This window comes from Mastigoproctus giganteus, chromosome 2 (assembly GCF_048544385.1).
Source record: "Mastigoproctus giganteus isolate SK-2022 chromosome 2, ASM4854438v1, whole genome shotgun sequence".
NCBI lineage: Eukaryota > Metazoa > Arthropoda > Arachnida > Uropygi > Thelyphonidae > Mastigoproctus > Mastigoproctus giganteus.
This window is the reverse complement of record NC_143576.1, coordinates 140,887,530-140,908,396: the sequence shown is the minus strand read 5'-3', so window position 1 is coordinate 140,908,396 and position 20,867 is coordinate 140,887,530. Positions and strand designations below refer to the sequence as shown.

Sequence of the window (20,867 nt, the reverse complement as noted above, 5' to 3'; positions counted from 1 at the left end):
GTAGTGGATATTCGAGAAGTTGAAGCTTTTTGAGGTTGGCAAGGTTTCTCAAACTGGAAGGTGGAATGCAATGTGCTATCGTCAGAAAAACTATGGATAGGATTTCCGGTTAATGGAAGAAAGTCATTAATATGCAAGAGGAAAAGAGTCGAAGAAAGAACTGAATCTTGGGGAACACCAGCATTAGTGGAGAAGTTAGAAGACAGAGTCATCTACCATTAACCAGTGAGTGGTCAGAGATAAAACTGGATACCCAATTATAAAAAACAGTTGGCAAACCACAGGATGGAAGCTTATTTAGAAGACCTTTATGCCAAACACAAACGAAAGCCTTGGGGATGTCAAGAGCAACTGCTTGTGTTTCACCGAACTTTTCCATTGAATTTGTTCATAAATAGGTAACATAAGCCAGAATATCACCAGTGGATTGAGACTGACGGAATCAATACTGGCGATCGTTGATCAGACAGAATGTTTCTAGATAGTTTAAGAGTTGACGGTTAATTGATTTCTCCATTACTTTAGAAAAAGAAGAAGTAATTGCAATGGGACAATAATTGGATGGGAGGGATTTGTCACCCTTTTTAGAAACTGGCTGGATATGAGCAAATTTCCAAGCAAAAGGAAAAACATCTTTGGAATAAGAAAGTGAAAAAAGGCAGCAAAGAATAGAAGTAAGTTCAAGATCCTTCTACATTCTTTTTAACAAAGACCACAAGGGGCATTGAATGGAGTATACTGGAAATGGTTTGAGGTGATTTACCAAGATCATCAATACATGAGTTGGAAAAACAGGATTCCAGAAGGTCAGCTTTATCTTTGGCTGATGTGGAAACAGAATTATATGGTTTTGACATAAGTGGGAACAGAGATGGACAAAAACTGCAGCCAATAATTTTGGCAAGAGACCAGAATAGTCTGCTACCATTGGACAAGAAGCAAGTTTTCTACTATTAGCCTGTTCAAAATCTAGTTTGGACTGATTAATAACTGCTTAACAAAGTATAAATGATACTTAATAATAAAAATTATTATTATGCTATTTCACTTATAAAAACATAGTACTGGAAATATTTTGTAATAAAATTTCAGAAATATACGATTTCAGAGAATATAGGCTTAGTTGTTCGCTTTAAAAATATTATGTTGAAAGGGGTTCGCTAAAAAAAATTTTACGTTGAAAGGAGTTCACGGGTCAAAAAAGGTTGGGAACCGCTGCAATAGATGAAGTAATTAACTGCTAATGATGAATAACAGCAATATACCTATCATCTGAAAAGACTAATAAATATTGTTAATTTAAAGCAGTGAGTGTTCATCTGCTACTAAATTAAAATGATCTCTACCAACATAGTGCAGAATTTAATTCCTTTATATCAACTGGAGTGGACTAGTACCATAACTCTAATAGTAATACAGAACTGTGTTATTAGATGCAAATTACAGAAAAGAAAGTTTCAAAAAGTTTCTAAAGTATATTTGTATAAAGAAAGTTTCTTAACTATATTTGTAGTACTACGAATGGATATCTCCATTTTTAGAATGAAAAACTGAAACATCTGACTAGGATATCTGAGCTGAAAATGGTAGTATCACTTCTTTACAACCATTTTATTCTTGAATGTTGAGAGTTTATGTTCTTCAGTGAGAGCAGCCACTGAAATTCAAAATGAAATTAGCAAGTAAATATGGCCTCAGTAGATGAAATGACAGTTTGAAAACATTACTGCCACAGAGGAAAAAAAAAAAAAAAGAAAAGAAAAAGAAAAGTAACATATTTGGATTAAAATTTAGCATTAGCATGGGAACATGATGCAAGAAAGCAGGCTTATATAGCATCAGCCAATAAAAAATAAAAAAACCTTATTTCACCCACCCCCTCGCTCCAAATGTTTGTCAAGTTCTGCCTTGAATCTATTTAAGCTATCAACTTCTACAACGACAGATGGAAGTTTGTTCCAGCAATCAACCACCCGCTGCCTAAAGGCAAACTTCTGCACATCTATCCTACAACCGTCTTTCCTCAATTTGAATTTATGCCCTCAAAGGCGATTATTCTGAGCAAGAGGAAGAATCTCATCAGCATTGAGCATGCTCAAACCATTCAAGGCTTTATATACCTCAATCAGATCACCTCACAGGTGCCTAGTCTCCAAACAGTGTAATTTGCAAAACTTAAGCCTTTCTTTGTAAGAGCAACCCTTTGATCCATTCACTAATCTTGCTGCCCTTCTCTGTACACGTTCCAACAGCTCGACATCTTTCCGAAAATGTGGTCTCCAGACCTGTATGCAGTACTCAAGGTGTGGCCTGACCATTGCCTTATACAAGGGGATAATCACTTCCTTATTCCTGCTAGAAAAATTCCTGTATATAATTGACAAGACACCATGAGCTACTTTTGCAGACCGTCTGCATTGCTCAGAAAACTTCATATCTGCTTGCACAATTATCCCCAGATCCTTTTCATTCGCTACCACTGTCAGTGTGGTACCACACAGTTGACAAGTTACTCTGGGATTACTGCTTCCCATATGCAGCACTTTACATTTGTCAATGTTAAACTTCATTTGCCACCTCTCAGCCCATCTGCTCAACTTTTCTAGATCCTGTTGCGGCATTGTACTGTCATTAACAATCCTGCCAACCTTCGTATCGTCTGTAACTTGGACATTAAGATTGATATACCATCATAAATATCATTTATAAATACAGAAAACAACAATGGACCCAACACTGAACCCTGAGAGACTCCACTAATAACATTAGTCCACGAAGAGCAGTGTCCATTGATTACCACTCTGTCTTCTCTCACTCAACCATCATTTTATCCATAGCAGCAATTTGCCTCCAATGCCACACTGCTCCAATTTGTGCAGCAGTCTTCCATGTGCAACAGTATCAAAGGCCTTTCTAAGATCCAAATATATGATACGAAAGTTAGTCTTTGCATCCAGTTCTTTTGTGACTACATCATAGTATCCAATCAAATTAGTCAGACAAGACTTCCCCTTAACAAACCCATGCTGTGTCCAAGCTAACTGAAGTCTTGTCTAGATGATCCTGCAAGGCTTCTTTAACCAGTGTTTCTTCTTTAACACAGAAGTTAAACTAACAGGTCTGTAATTACCTGTGTCTCGCTTTGATCCTCCTTTGTGGATTAGAGTCACATTTGCACATCTCCAGTCCACGAGTACCTCCCCCGAGTCCAGGGAAGCTCTCATAATTATGGCTCAGGCTTTGCTTACTTCCTCTGCCACCTCCTTTAATACAACTGGATAGATTCCATCCACCCCAGGTGCCTTTCTTATGTTTATCTTTAACAATATCTCCTCCACTTTACTCTCAGTTATTACAAGATTATCTAGCTTACTGCCAGAGTTGAATACACTTCTGGCATTCCCCTCGATGAATAACTCCTCATGTGTGAATGTAGATGCAAAATATTCATTTAGTTTGTTAGCTACCTGAGCAGGAACAGTTGAACCATCGATATCAAGTGGACCAATCTGATTCATCTCCTTCCTTCTACAGTTTACATACGTAAAGAACTCTTTCCTGTTTTTCTTTGCATCCTTTGCCAAAGATTTCTCATAATCTGCCTTCGCCTGCCTAACCTCCTTTATAACTTGGTTACAGACCAGCTTATATCTATCATAGGCTTCTGTGTCACATGTTAATTTATATGTATCCCACGCATTTTTCTTCTCTGTCACATGTCTAATTAGTTCACCTGACATCCATTTAGGCCTAAATCTTGAACAATATTTCTTTGTTGGTATGAAACGCCTAGTAGCTTCCAAGATTATTTCTTTGAATGTGTCACATTTTGAATTTTCTGTTGGTAACATCATCAGTTGATTCCACTGTATAGAATTGAAATACTGTCTCAGACCTCCATAGTCGTCTTCACGAAAGCAAAAACCCTCCCCTTTACCCTTGATGGTAGTTACCTTTGAGTAAATCCCACTTCAGCACACTGTGATCACTGCCACCTAGTGGTTCCTTTATCTGCAGATTCTTGATGCATGAAGAATCACTATTGATAATCAGATCAAGGGTATTACTCCCTCTAGTTGCCTCCCGAACATGCTGCTGTAGAAAACAATCATCCAATAAATCCACAAAAGCCTTGCTGGTGTGTGAGTGACCAATCCACAAATTCCTGTCAATATCTGGGAAATTAAAGTCCCCCATTATAAGACACTCTGATTTACTGGCCCACTCTATTTCTCTGCACAATTTGATCTAAAAATACAAAACACTATTTACGTAGATTCTCAACCCAATCTCTTAATAAGAAAAAAATTATCTAAACTTACATCACCCCCACTGTCTTTAATTCCTATAATATTCGGATGCCTTGCAAGTTTTATAATAACTGAGGCTGGCAAATCAACAGAGGTGTTTGATGGAACTGAATATAGCACTACAGGAACTGGACTAGAATCAGCAACCTGAAAATATAACAAACTTTATTAATAATGAGATGAAATAGTTGACCTGTTATACAGAGAATTTGAAACTTACATTCAGCAAATTTTATTGATAAATTTTTATAGAAAGAATAATTATTACTGAAGCAATGATATCCCCTTTCAGGTCAGCATAACCTCTGGATGTATATCAGTCAGAATGTTTACAAAAATTATCAGAAGCATTGTTGACAAACTTAGCACACTAGTTTCTCTACCACCTATATGAGTTCAAACTTATTTGAACTATGGAAGCATGGCTCCTTGATGGATGCCAGGTGGAAATTACTGCCCAACCCATTCAGTATGATGCTCTTGTAAACTCAACAGGCTTCAGGAGAAGTGGGGATGTTGTTTTATAAAGACGACTTTTTGATTAGGAAAACCAAATCCAGCCAAACAGATGACTCTAAGACCTTTTGTGTAACCCTTGTCAAAGAAACAAATAAAGTGCAAGTCTGTGTTATCTATCTAACCCCAGACAACAATGAAGACTTGAAATCAGAACTCCAAACATGGAATCCTTATATGGAATCCCTACAGTTATTACAGATGATTTTAATATGCTACTGCCAAGGCAGCAAGGCGACAGAAGGGTCCTTGATTCTATTCTTGCTATGGTAGGGCTCACACAGGGGCAAAAAACATCTTAATTCTACTATATCACAATTTGGACTCCATACATATCACATTGCTCTTCTTTAGGTTCCAGTTAGCCCACATCCTGATTGCCTGTGAATTCTTGCTAGTATCAATGCTTGATGCACCTTCCTATTCCCCATCAATCTTAATGGTAAACAGCTTCTAAAGCAAACAGCTTCTAAAACAATCTTTTCTGTTATATATCTGAAGCCTGAAATCATGCTTAAATACATCACAGAGCTTAACTGGCAGGATCTATATACCCTCCCACAAGAGGAAGCTTTTTTTTTTACTGCTTGGCTGATGAACTCAGACAAAAAAGAACATCCCCATGATTTAATGATACAAATTTAAAACATGCTTTTCATAGGAAACAGAAGGCCTACCTACTGATAGAAAAGTACTAATCAAGAGGATTTCATATACAAAAGGGGAAAAAGTTTGTTTTAAGTCGGAAAACAAAATCAGCTCACAGAAAATTTATTATTAAGAGAATGCAACACTCAAAAACAATACGTTTCCTCAAAAATTCTACAATAGATGAGAAGGCATTAGCATGGGCACACGATGCAAGAAAGCAAGCTTATATAGCATCAGCCAAAAAAAAAAAGAAAAAAAAAAACCCACCCCTTCTCATTTCACCCATTCACTCGCTCCAAATGTTTGTCCAGTTCTACCTTGAATCTGTTTAAGCTATCAACTTCTACAACGACAGATGGAAGTTTGTTCCAGCAATCAACTACCCACTGGCTAAAGGCAAACTTCCGCACAATCTATCCTACAACTGTCTTCCTAATTTGAATTTATGCCCCCTCATGTGATTATTCTGAGCAAGAGGAAGAATCCCATCAGCATTCAGCATGCTCAAACCATTCAAGGCTTTATACACCTCAATCAGATCACCTCACAGGTGTCTAGTCTCCAGACACTGTAATTTGCAAAACTTAAACCTTTCTTCGTAAGAGCACCTCTTTGTTCCATTCGCTAATCTTGTTGCCCTTCTCTGTACTCATTCCAACAGCTCTACATTCTTCTTAAAATGAGGCCTCCAGACCTGTATACAGTATCAAGGTGTGGCCTGACCATTGCCTTATACAACGGGATAATCACCTCCTTATCCCTGCTAGAAAAATTCCTGTATATCATTGACAAGACACCACATGAGCTACTCTTGCAGACCATCTGCACTGCTCAGAAAACTTCATATCTGCCTGCACAATTACCTCCAGGTCCTTTTCACTCTCTACTACTGTCAGTGTAGTACCATACCACACAGTTGATACGTTACTCTGGGATTAATGCTTCCCATATGCAGTACTTTACATTTGTCAATGTTAAACTTCAGTTGCCACCTCTCAGCCCATCTGCTCAACTTTTCTAGATCCTGTTGCAGCAGCGTACTGTCATTAGTGTCATTAACAACCTTGCTGACCTTCGTATCGTCTGCAAACTTGGACATTAAGCCTGATATACCATCATCAATATTGTTAATGAATACAGAAAACAACAATGAACCCAACACTGAACCCTGGGGGACTCCACTAATAACATTAGCCCACGAAGAGCAGTGTCCACTGATTACCAAAGAAACACTTCCATGGAATAGGCAAAACTGGTCTTCAGGCAGCCAAATTATTCAGCTTAATCAGCCCATCTTGCAAACAGTAAGGCCCAAGAGCAACACAGTACTTGCTGATTTCAACATCTCCAACGCCAACTGATCAAGACCATAAAGAAGCTACCTCAGAGGTCATTAGTAGATCAAGGTGGACTTCCACTCTTCATTTGCAACTATGTAGCATCTACTTTATGGACATCCTGATGCATATTTTTAGTCAAATCATCACCAGCATGATTCCATAAAAAATTGGAACACATACCTTTGTATGTTCAATACCAAACTATAAGCATCCAAAGAGATCAAAGGGCTGGCTGCCATCAGTTGTGGATTCCTGAAACTCTTTAAAAATGCCATTCAACCTGCATTAACATAACATTGCTTCAACTACAGGGCTCCACACTATAATTAAAGGTAGTGGCTACTAGTCCAAACCTGTTTGACATATCAAAATTACAGAGAACCCTGAGTGACCGAGTGCAAATGGATGTCGTCTTCTTCAACATGAAAGCAGCCTATGATGGTGCCAGTGTTAATGTATTAATATATATATACGAGAAATTTATTTTTATTTCAAACGATATAGCTTAAGATAAAGGCGTGTAACCATAACCAACAAAGGGTACTAACAGCCTCAGTATATAGCGAAGTCATACAAATTCCAACATTAACAACCTAAACAATCAATCTTAACCATAATGTCATTACTGAATAAGGTTTACATTGAAAGGTATGTCAACTGGGGCTAGCACCTCTCAATATATGCCATCAATAACATGAGCTATCTGTTTCTGCTAGTTACATATACACCTAATTCTGTTTTTATACAATAGATACGTTCCTGAAAAATACGTGTAAAAAAGACACTGTATTTATGGAAGAAAAGATTGGTTCCGGATCTAAAAAATCAGTAAAAATAATTTAAAAAAAAAAAAACACATAAAAATATTCGTTTTAAGCTTATTATTTTATTTCAACAAAATACACATGTAATAATATGTAATGAAAATGTATTAATGTAAATTTGTATGCATATGAAATGAAAAAAATTCTTCATGAACAAAAAAAATCTGTTTTACACATAACAAGATTTTATTCATTTTCACTTTCTGATAATAAACGGCGCATACGTTTGCGTACGACTGGAATATCACTAGAAATGTTGTGGATATCGTCTTCTTCCTCTATTAATGAAATTCTTTCTGTGATCTCTTGAGCAAAATCAGCACGAGTCTCCTCTGGTGCTGATGTTTCACCGGTTTTACGAACGAATTCCGTTATTAATCATTGTGTTCGTGTTTTGGTTAGGCCGTTATATAATTCTTTGTAAGAGGCTGTCAACAACTTCAGTTCACGTTGAAACTTCCCAGCGCATTCCTCATTAGGGTCATGTTTGACAAAATGATTACCTAATTTTCTGGCCAGTTCCAGACCTTCTTTTATTAAATCTGCATTTAGAACAGGATCATTTTCTTCATTATACGTTCTGTGGGATAAGGAGTCCCAAGGACAACCTCTAATATTTCATCTTCGCTTAGGGCTTTGTCGGTTAACAATTCATCAATATCTTCAAACGATAGATCATCGAATCCTTCTCCACCAATTCTGTGTGCCACTGTAATGATGTTGGGAAATTCGGTCATATTAAGGATGATGGGATCTTTGCTTTTTACACATTGTGGCCAAACCGCTTTCCAACACACATTTAAAGTTGCTGGTTTTAATTCAGTTAATGCTAATCCAACTTGATTGATACAATCCATAATTGAGAATTTCTTCCACACATCAATGACTGTTAGTGTTTCATCATTCAGTTTGTCCAGAATGTGTTGGAATGTTTGTTTTACGTAGTATGTTTTAATTGTCACAATTATACCTTGGTCTAGCGGTTGTATCAAAGATGTAGTATTAGGTGGCAGAAATAAAATTTGTACGTTTGGGTGTTCCAAGACAGGATGGCCGGGTGCATTGTCAAGAATCAGAAGAACTTTAAATTCGAGACCTTTCAAATTCATATAACGTCTGACTTCTGGGACGAAACATTTGTTGAACCATTCTGTAAAAATAGTAGTAGTCACCCAGGCCTTCTGTTTGCCGTCCAGTGAACATGCAGTTTATTGATATCTACACCTTTCATTGAACATGGGTTCAATGAAACGTGTAGATATCAATAAAAAGTTAGGGCTTGATTTACCAGCAGTGGTTTCAACATACGATCTCCTGAAGCGTTGGAGGAAAATAATAAGGTCACACGATCCTTAGCTACCTTAAAACCACCAGCAGTTTTCTGCAATTTGGCTACATATGTTCTGTTCGGCATTCGTTTCCAGAAGAAACCAGTTTCATCTGCATTCCACACTTGATCAGGAGTGTATCCTCCATCTTCAATAATTTTTGCAAATTCCTGCGGGAATACTTTAGCAGCCGATTCATCTGCAGATGCAGTTTCACCTTTAATTTTTATATTATGAAGAGCATTCCTTTTAGGAAACCCTGTCATCCAACCTGTACTCGCAGAAAATTCATACTTTCTGTTTAACTGAGATGAAGTGCTTGGCTCCTTTTCTTTAATCTGTCTGTAAATTCTTAGTGCTGTTTGCTTGATGGCATTTCCATCTACTGGTACTCTTTTTGTGACTGATCTTCTATCCATATTACCAGGGCCTTTTCCATTTTTTCCTTGACAATATCTCTTGTATATGATGATGAATTAACACTTACTTTTGTTCCAGAATATACCGACTTCCTAATTGCAGCTTCATTTTTCTTAATAGTTCTTACGATAGCTTCATGTACACCAAAATGCTTTCCTACAGACGTAGTGCCCCTTGTCCAGTTGCAAGACGATCTAAAATTTGAATTTTAAGTTCCAAAGAAATCACTTTCCTTTTCATATTGGTAATAGGCGAATTATTCTACATTATATAAGGGCTACCGAAAAATATCTCAGTTATAATTAATAAAAAAAAGTATGAAAAATTTGTAAACTTACAATTTATTGACTATCGGCAAAATTAATAAATTTATATGTGCACAAATTTCACTAAAGATTCTTTCACTTTGAAATAGAGCTTACAACTACGTGTCTTTCGAAGATACAATGCACAAATACCGTAGATGTGCACCAAATTCAATAAAAATGTTGATGATTCATAGGTACCTAGACGTACACATTGGTAAGCAAAAGCACGTGTTTCAAAACGCATACACTAGTGTTATCCAATCTATTGGTGCGTGTAATATAGAAATGATACTAATATGCCACAAATAAAAAAAATTTTTCTTAGAATTTAGGCAAAAAAAAAATTCATAGAAATCGTGTTAAATCAAAATGACTCGCGTAAAAAGAGAATGAAATATTTATTTTGAATTCGTGTTAAATCAAATTCGTGTAAAAAAAGTTCGTGCAAAAACAGAATTAGGTGTATATATATATATTCTAGATATGATAGATTATGGTAGAGTGAAAATTTTATCGGATTGGCAATGAGGTAGCAGGTTGAGTGAGATTAGGTGCAGTCTGTGAAAGACCTGTGCGTCAAAAACGCCCAAGTAATGTGCAAAGGCCCAACGCCAGCACTGTGGCAAAAATCGGTGCTGATCTCTATGTTAAAATTTACAAATAATTCTTCGCCTAATACATACATATATATATATATATTAGTCAATTTTATTTAATGGTATCTATCTGTAGGGAATTAGGTGTATAAAGACCAAACTATCAAGTTAGCAAAAGTAAACTAGCTTTAGCCTGGAAGGCCTATATAAAATTATATTAATGAAAATGGAAATAAAATAAAAATAAAGATGAACAATGAAAATAACAATAAAAAATGATAACAAACAATGAAAATAAAATTGTAAATAACATTCTTCCACTTGGTCGTTGGTCTGCTACTTCTTCGGGGGCTTTGAGCAGACCAATAGCCAGTGTTCTGCAGGCTCTTTCTGTTATAGCGTGTGCACTCACCCGTGTGCTGCTGGTTCAATCTTGCCATCAATCGAAGCTCTCTGTGAATTACACACCTGCCGGTAAGAACGCACGCTAATATGTGTATCCAGAAAACTTGGGTTTCATACGATAGTCCAGTAGTTTGGATTAGGACAAAAAATCTTGTGCCCTCAAGACTCACTCAGATTGACACTGAGAGAAAGCTCGCAGCATCAAAGATTGCATTGTGATTTCACTCAAAAACCTTTCTTTGTAATTGGATCTTTCAGCACTGCTTAACTATGGTTCATAATCAATGATCTACTCAGTGAGTTATGTGTGGCAGAGAACTGTCACTAGACAAAATGATCAACAAAACAAGATTTATTACACATATTAATCATACAAATAGTTACAAAAGAACCGGTCAAAGTTTTAGCATAATTGGCAATTGATTGTTTGGAAACTAACTGAATAGCAGGTATAATCTTGCTGCTACTAGTATTACAATTTTACAGTGTTCTTTGTGTTGGCACTTCCACCATTACTCCCACGAGTATTCACAATGGCTGGTGTACAACTATTCTACTGCTAGAATAGAAAAGTATGTCAATTAAACAATTATAATTAGTATTTTTGACAACTAGGTCATTAAGTCTCATTACCTGTTAAATTCTAATTACTAAAAGTAGATAAACAATTGTCAGAATGTGTCTATGAGAAGAGAGGTCAGTGGGTACGGATAAATTAAAGGAGGGGGGTAGGATTAACTTTGAGTGGTCGGGTTTAGTTTGTTCTAAAAAAATGCTAGTCAACTTACCCACAAATTGTCGTTCTCCTTCGACACTTCTGGCTTTGACTCTTTGCTCCATAAGTATGGTTTTGGGGATATCTGCTCAATTGACAAGATCTGCGATCTTTGGTTTTCTTTATCTGGCGCTCTTTAAGGCTCTCTAGAAAAACTCTGTAAACTCTTGAATCTTACCAATCTCCTCTCACAACTCTGAACGCTCTAAAATCTATCCATAGAAGTCCTTACAACTCCGAATCCTTCATAATCTACCCAAAGACTCTCATTTTCTATCTCCTTTTCATATATATATCCCTGCATCCCCCTTCCTAAGTTTCCCATGACCTGTTCTGATTTCACGGGTTAATGTGAAATCAGACTGTCAACTTTTGGGATTTGACACTACTAAAAATGATATGTTATATGTAGAAGGGAAATCTCATATTTGTGTAGGGCAGTTTCTTTTTTTTTTTTTTACAATCACAGTCATCGAACATAAATCGATACACTTTTACGTATGGAATTTTGAAATGACAGTCAATGTTTATCGGATTCGATTGCGTAAGAAATCATGTCTCTTGTTCTGCTTAATCACCTTTCTCTGACAAGTCACGTTCTCCCCTCGTCGTTCTTGGGGCTATTACGTGTTCACTACCTGCCTGCCTGCTATCGGGAGAAGGACTTGACGTCACTAATTGACTGGACACTTAACGGAGGTATAATGTTTCAACTACTGCATCCCCTGGGGCAGTGCTGGTTGCACGTGCGAAAACGAAAGTGAAACGGAACTAATTCCGATGGAGTGACGCTACTTTAGTTATACAGGCCACAGAAAAAGTATAGGGCACTTTGAGGAATAAATGCTTCTTAAAAGCGGGCGAAAGGGATAAAAATGATAGCATTTTTACACCAGATTAAAAGAATGTCTCATACCTACCCATTTCTGTTGCCCCCATTCGAATTTTGCCTGACAGAAATTCGAATGGGGACAGCATATTTGTATAGAAATTAATAGAAATTAAATGGGAGGTGCTAATAAATGAGAAAAGATAATGTGTTAAATTAAAATTTTGTAAAATATGTGTTAAATTTAAATTTTGTAAAAATAGTGTCAGAATCAGCAAAAACTGCTGAGTAAATTTTTTCATGAAATTTGAATTTTTTTAAAAATGGAAACTTTAATGATTTAAAAATTAAACACTATCACACCATGATTGAGGAATTGCTAAAAATGGTGAAGAGGTGCCAATTGCTAACCAAGTTAAAATACAGAATAAAAGAGCAAAAAAATTTCAGAACAGAAAATACAGAATTTTATTTGGCAGTTTGATTTTTAATTTTCCTTGAATGAAAATGGAAGTCGGCACTCCATCAGCATTACATATTGCAACAATTCTTTTAACATGGTTTTGTAAATCATTATTTGGTTTAATTTACATTTTAATGAAACTTTACAGATAAATGCTTTAAAGTATTAATATGTTCTTATTCTAACATTACTAACCAACACTAGAGTAAAATTATTGCCAAAAATCAAATCAGATTTTTTTTGTTTTTTTTAAATTGTAAAAAATGTAAAAAAAAAAAAAATTGTAAATAAACCTATCATTACTTTTATTCTAGATCTGAATTCCATAGAAATTCTTCAATTTTGGCTTTTGTAAGCCTGAATCAACAAGTGAAGTCAACAGGTGCAATTTTCTCCTCTGATTTTTAAAGCAATTTTCATGCTGCCATTATAGATAAATTTGTATCTATAATTGGTTGAAAACATAGTTGGCAGCATGTACTAGAAAAAGTAAGAAAATTTGCACATTAGGAATGTTTCAAGTGACCTTCAAAACATATATATACACTTTAATGGCTTACCTTTCTTGTATTTCTCAAGAAATTGCTTATTTCATAAAACAAACATTCAGTTTAAAATAAACTTATGAAAGTATAAATTCTGACAACCATACAGTCAAATACCACATGCCCCCACCACTTCTTAATCTAAAAAAGGTGGGGAATCCTTTCACTTCAAATACCAAAATAAAAGGCATGTAATATTAGAATTTATTTTTATTTCAGTGTCAGCAAAAGACAAGTCTAATTAAATAAAATGAACACATAGCTGTACCTTGAAAAAAAAAAAAAGAAAGATACATCAATCAAATATCTTTAAAGTAATTTCCAACTAAAAGCACATTGGACCTTTAATTAGTCCTTTTAATAATGAAAATATAGATCTATGCAACTCCAGAGTTCACATATGAAAATCACAGATCTACCACCGAAACAGTTAATGTTTGTGCTATAGCAAGCTTGGTTTTTTTTTTTTTTTTAGGAGCATTAGCAACTAAGGCCATATTGCTCCGGGATATGCGGTGGTCATTCCCTGACCTTTCTGCATGCTCCGTATTTGGTGGTGACGGGCTCGAACCCCGGTCTAATCAAGAAGCGTGTGCTATGCACTGCTGCTCCTTCCCACCTGGCTACGGAGGCGCACGCTATAGCAAGCACACCGAAAGTTTCAGTTAAATTTGCATGTAGGTTTGCAAATCGGATTTTATTTAATAACAATTAACAATATGAATATGATTGATTGATTGATTCATTCATTGGATTTTATTGGCGCATCAGCAACTTGGGCTATAATGCGCCAAAACCTTGACAAACATTCAGTGACCTAATGAATTAGGTCACTAAGTCAGGATATAAAAACGAGTATAAACTATAAAAGACAAAAATCAGTAAACAAGTAACAATAGTAAATGTTAAAATAATGAGATTTTTTTTTTTTTTTTTAAATGTGTGTAAAAAGGTTTACTGATTTTAAGAAGCTGAAAATAGCAGACACATGGTCATTGTCGGATAAAATCTGACTGAGTGTATACGGCTCAGTCAGATGGTTAAAAGCGGTAAAACGAGCATTTCTAAAACTGGTACAGTTACATAAAATATGTTCAACGGATAAAATGGTGTCACACCGCTCGCACATAGGAGGGTCATCAGCCCTCAGCAAAAAGGAGTGTGTAATATGACAATGTCCTATGCGGAGCCGAGCAAGAACAACTTCCTCTTTGCGATCTCTGCGTAAGCTGGACCGCCAAGGATGGATCACAGGCTTAATTCGACAGAGTTTGTTTGTAGAAATCAGTCGATGCCACGAATCTTGCCACTGAGATTGTAAATTATTACGGATATGAATATGATATCATTTTATGAATACTATATTATTCTTTAAAACATAAAAAAAAAAAAAACTGTGAAAGCCATCTGTTTGTGGATGTCCTATAAATTTTTAAAACTTCCAATATGAAAATAATCTGTGCAAACACATAAAAAAAATAAAATAAATAAAATAAAATAAAAATAAAACCTGCTCGGATTATGAATGTTATATTTTATTATTATTATTGTGAAGATAACTTCATAACTAGTCAAATAAAGGATCGCTAACATAATTTTAAATATTTAAAAAGGTTCCATTATGAAAACTGATGAATTCTGGAACTTCATTTTAATTTTTAAAAAGCAATAAAAGTTCTGGAGGTTATAGTTTAACTTTATACTCAGCACAGAACAATTTTCTTGTAAAAAAAAATAATAAATAAATAAAAATTATTCAAAAATGGACCTGCTATAGGCATATATAGCAAGATAATTTGTTGTAAATGCTTAATAGCAATTTAAATAAATGCATATCCTGAAAGAATGCATGTATTTAAACTTCTGTGCACTATACTATACTTCCTAACTGTACTGTATTGTATTGTACTTTACTTTATGTAGACCACCGTGTAATTAAACTGTTAATAATGTACTGCATTATCAGACCATTTTTTAATTTCTTTTTTGTAGCCTACTGACCATTTTTGCATTAACTTTTTCTGTCTTATTCCACAGATAACAATGCAAAAGCCATCACCTAATCAGACTTAGTTTGCAAGTTATAAATTTTTTAAAGTGTGGAAAGAATTATATCGTGGTGCAAAAGTTTTTGCCAGTATTATTGAGGATACCTTAAAGGTTCAGGGAAACTGCTAGTTAGGGGGGATGTGGGTAATACTGACACGCATTTATCTGATAATATTGGTCAAAGTAACTCTTGCACATACCTTAAGAGTTCTTATCTGTTACCCCAATGACGTATTATCTAGATTTTCTGGGGGCAGAAACGTTTCACGTGAGCGGGTAGCTAATATCAGGGAAGAGAGCCTAAAAAACTTCAAGGGTTGTGTTAGGGTTGTTAAATATACAAGAACAGCAAATCTTAATTGTTTATACAGTAACGTTAGAAGTGTCGTCAATAAAATGAGCGAATTCGAACTGCTGGTTAAAACAAGTAACGCGGACATAATAGGGCTTACAGAGACGTGGTGCCACCCAGAAATTGGGGATGATGAGTTTCAGTATGGCTTGTATAATGTATTTAGGAAGGATAGGGTAGATAGAAGGGGTGGTGGGGTAATGCTTCTTATCAGAAGCAGCCTGAGTGCGACGATAGCTTTCCCGGATTCAGACATTTCACATGCTAGTATAGAGTCTGTATGGTGTGAGATAGTTGGAAACAAAGGTATAATGCGAGTAGGAGTAATCTACAGACCAGGTGATTGTGAAGATTATGACAAAAGCCTCTACATGCAAATGGAATGGGCAAGTAGGCGTCAATGCCTTATTATGGGTGATTTCAATTTGCCTCTAATTGATTGGAGTAAATGGGAAGGAAACTCGACATGGGGAACAAAATTTTTAAATCAACTAGATGACTGTTATTTGTATCAACATGTCAGGGAAAGTACTAGAGAAAAGAATATCCTAGACCTCATCATCACACATGAATCAGATGACATAACAGGGCTGACAGTAGAGGAACCAGTAGCAGGAAGTGATCACGGAGTTCTACGGTGGATGATGACGAGAGAGGTAGCAGAAGTAAAAGGCAAAGGAATGGGTTTTAATTTCAGAAAAGGAAATTACGATGCCTTAAGGTACTACATGGCCTCTATTAACTGGGTAGATATCACGCAGAGAATGAATACAATTGAACTGTGGTACGCTTTTAAAACATTAATCACAGATGCCTTGAATGTGTATATACCATTAAAAAAATACTCCACGAGAAGGGTTCCAAGTTGGATGAATAGTGAAGTTGCCACATTACTTGAGCAGAAAAAGGTGGCATTGAAAGGTTACAGAGCAATAAAAAGTACTGAAGCCTATAACAGCTACAAGGTGATGTGTAATAGAGCCACAGAAAAGGTTCGACATGCAAAGGCAGTTTATGAGAAATCACTAGCAAACAGAGAAAAGAGGGGGGATAAAGAATTCTTCACATATATAAATGCCAAGAAGAGCAGGACAAACCAGATCGGACCTTTAAGTAAGGGAAAGGGGATAGGAATAAATACACCAGCTGCCGTTGCAGATAAACTCAACAGTTATTTTGCATCGATATTTACAAATGAAAAGCTTTTGTGGCAATGGGAAATTGTGGGAGCGAAGTTAAAAAATATGTAATTAATGATATTGAAATTTCGCAAGATTATTTAATGAAAAAACGTTTGAGCCTACAGACCAGTAAGGCTCCTGGAGTTGATGGAATATACCCTATAATCTTAAGGGAGGCGGCAAGCGAGTGCATTGAACCATTGAGGCTATGCGAGCATCACTGGACTCTGGGGAGATTCCCTTGGATTGGAAAAGTGCAAATGTATCTCCCATACATAAGGTTGGCTCTAAAAGTGAAGTTGGAAATTATCGACCTGTCAGTCTGACTTCAGTAGTAGGGAAAATCATGGAGGCAATGATCAAGGGTGGAATTCAGGATCATTTGGATCGAATTGAAATTCTCAAGGATACTCACAGCATGGTTTTGTAAAGGGAAAATCATGTTTAACAAATCTGGTTCGCTATTTCAAAAGGGTCACTCACGAGCTGGATTTAGGGAATAATTTCGACATTATTTATTTAGATTTCAGCAAAGCTTTTGACTCAGTCCCACATGAGCGGTTGCTTTATAAGCTGGAACAGGTTGGAATCACTGGGAAAATCCTTAGATGGATAGAAGGATGGCTCCAGGGCAGGAGGCAGAGGGTTGTGATAAATGGCTATTCCTCAGATTGGGTTGATGTAAGAAGTGGGGTTCCCCAAGGATCAGTATTGGGACCACTGTTGTTTTTAATTTTCATAAACAACATTGATGAAGGGATAGAGGGCGTGATGTCTAAATTTGCAGATGATGTTAAAATTGGTAGAGTAGTTAATGATCACTGTCAAGCTGAGCTTCTTCAGAGAGACCTAGATAGACTTCAGGAATGGTCAGAAAAATGGCAGCTAAGCTTTAATCCAACAAAGTGTAAGGTATTACACCTGGGAAACTGTAATCCCAAAATAACTTATTCACTTGGTGGAGTTCAACTAAACCCAGTACTGGAGGAAAGGGACTTGGGCGTTACGATACGGTCAGACATGAAATTCTCTGAGCATTGTAAACAGGTTGCAAGGAAGGCCTATGGTGTCCTATCGATGATATATCGAACTTTTGCAAGTAGAGATAGGGACGTGATAATCCCATTATATAAGGCTTATGTTAGACCACACTTGGAATACTGTGTTCAAGTATGGAGACCGCATCTAAAGAAAGAAAGACATCGAGCTTCTTGAAAGGGTGCAAAGACGGGTAACTCGCCTGGTGAGATCGGCAAAAGGGCGTCCTTATGAAGAAAGACTTCGAATATGTGGGTTGCAGAATTTGGAAACTAGACACCTTAGAGGAGATTTGATTGAGGTGTTTAAGGCTCTGAGAGGCATCAGTAAAATGAATGAGGACAAAATTTTCAAGATTATAAATGATGCTAGAACTAGGGGACATAAATTCAAGTTACGGGGGGAAATGCTTAGATTGGACTGCAGGAAGTTTTATTTTAGCCAGCGAGTTATAAATTACTGGAATAAGTTGCCTTCATGGGTGGTAGAGGCCGACAGTTTAAGGAAATTCAAAGGTCATCTGGATAGTACTTTCGGGTAAGGGAAGCGCATAGGATGATAGGTTTAATTTCCTTTTTTTTTTTATTAATTATTATTATTTATTATTTTTTTTTTGTTTTTATCATTGTTTTGTTCGGATTTTTTTTTTTTTTTTTTTTTGGCTGGTGCAGCATAAGCCATAGGCTTTCTTGCACCATGCGGCCGTTACTAATACTAATACCCCCCCTGTGTAGATTAAAGTAACATCATTTATGATAATCAATTACAAGAATTTCTTTTAATTTAAATTCACTCTTTTTGGTGATCCATTTGTGAAAAAAATATGTTGATTCAATGTAAAGAACACATAAGCTGCAGTGCAGTTAAAATTCAAGTGAGAAGGCATGGCGACTGACCTGAAATATAGGTTTAATGATTATAGTTAATTCTCAATTAATTCTGTCATTAAACCTAAATTTGAAGCCAATGATCATGTGTGATCACTTTACCTACAATGCAGCTAATGTATTTTTTACATCAAATTTCTAAGACCTGTATTCCCTTCCACAAATTCCTTTCAGTTCTTTCTGAAATATCAAAAAAAAACTAAATGGTATTTATGAAAGTTGCTAGACAGTAGCAAACTCTGCATAATGTTACCTTTGTATAGTAATCCAAAAGTGCATTTTCAGTCAAGCTTGATTTATAATAACATGGAGTGACAACCACCGCAATATCAGCACCAACTTCAGCCATTCTTTTAGTCATCTCGATAGTGGTTTTTGCAGCTTAAGAAAATTACAATGCCCATAAATTGATGTTTTGTTGTAATATTATTTCTAATTTTTTTTTTTCCAAATCACTATATAATATGAATTTTAAAATATTCAAGAAAATCCAGTTATATTTAGGAAAATTCATATTGATAAGAAAAAAAAAAAAGGGGTGGGGGTACAACTTAACTGATTCCAATTTTATACTTTTCAAATATCCCAAAGGAGAATGCTTTATACATTGTTAAAGCATTTTGTTAAATAACATATATAAAGAAGAACAAATATGCATTGCAAATACCAATTTTTTTTTATTTTTCATTATATAGTTTAACCTACATAACTAGCATTTAGGAATTAATTAAAACAGTAATAAGAGCACAAGGAGGTAATGCAAATGCTATTAATGAGAGTCAGTCTAGATCATGATACTCTTTTAAATCAAAATAGATTTTTTCTTGTATAGAAGAATCTATCATAATAATTCTTTGTTCAGTCTGATCAAGAGAAAACACTCTAAAACAGTTTACTATAAAACAGTAACAAATAATCAAAGCTATTAAAAGGTTCACAGCTAATTAAAAACTAATTCAAAGCTGATTAAAATCACTTAAAATTAACAAAAAAAAAGAATAGGTAACTTTCTGGGTTTTTTTTTTTTTTTTTTTTTTTTGATTTGGTAGTTATTGGCGCATCGGCTTCTGTGGCCATATTGCACCTCCCAAGGTTTTTGCAGTACTTTGATCCAAGCCCGAGGCGGGAATCGAACCCGCGACCTTTGGGTTGCCGGGCAGGTACTTTACCCACTCGGCTAGCTCGGTCGGCTAACTTTCTGGGAACCTTCCATTTACTTTCATTAGACTAGTGCAGGGGTGGCAAACCCAAGGCACATGTACAAATTTCTTGGGCACGCAGAATTCAGAGCATCCCAAAAAAATTTTAGACTTCGAAACATCACTCCAGGAATCCACCTTGAGTTGTGACCTGCGCATATCCGTTCTCTCTGCCAGGCATGTAGTGACATCACACCATTCAGTAAATAGCTGTATTCATGCAGTTTGAAGTTGGAGTGGTAAGACATACTGACAAAACGGTGTGATTGAATGTCTTGAATATCGACTATCGAGGGGCACGCGAGGGTAGTCTTTTAAAAGATTTAGCCAATTTTGGCATGCATCCTTAAAAAGGTTTGCCACCCATATATTGCCTAGTGCAATAAGTAAATGTGCAGCATATAGAAGGGAACTATACTGCATGATCTAACCTGTCCAACAGGTGCATTCTGTGTATAATGCATGAGAATGCGATGCTACATAGTACAGGCATGAGAACTGGAACTATACATCATCAAATAGATTGCTTCAGTTGGTCTTCTTCAGTACTGGTTGCACATAAGGAAACTGTGTGTTCATCCATTCTATCATGTTATTCTATCTCCATTTTTGTTTAACAAATATAACCCACTCCACAATTGGACATTGCACATAGTAAAATACACCACTCCTTATATAAATAGGAATAGGAGTTTTCATGTTAACTGCTGTAGATTGCAATTTTCTGCCAGAGAAGTGAACACAGTGTGTACAGCCTTCATGTAGGGAGCTGGAAATATGATATTAATGCAAGGCAGAAGATCTCTCTATCTGTCAGATAACATCAACTTGTACTGTCTTAATACACTTCT

At 36.0% G+C, this 20,867-nt stretch overlaps 1 protein-coding gene across 2 annotated transcripts in view; it reads right to left on the bottom strand.

The window, feature by feature from the left end:
* The window catches only part of LOC150089620 (4-hydroxy-2-oxoglutarate aldolase, mitochondrial-like), a 63,262-nt gene that overhangs the window by 10,446 nt on the left and 31,949 nt on the right, over positions 1–20,867 (bottom strand). For both annotated transcript variants that reach the window (XM_090368693.1, XM_090368692.1), the window contains exons 3-4: positions 19,071–19,198; positions 4,323–4,457 (exon numbers count right to left, since the gene is read on the bottom strand). In XM_090368693.1, the coding sequence (XP_090224819.1) occupies positions 4,323–4,457; positions 19,071–19,198 (263 nt within the window). The remainder of the gene's footprint in view (positions 1–4,322; positions 4,458–19,070; positions 19,199–20,867) is intronic.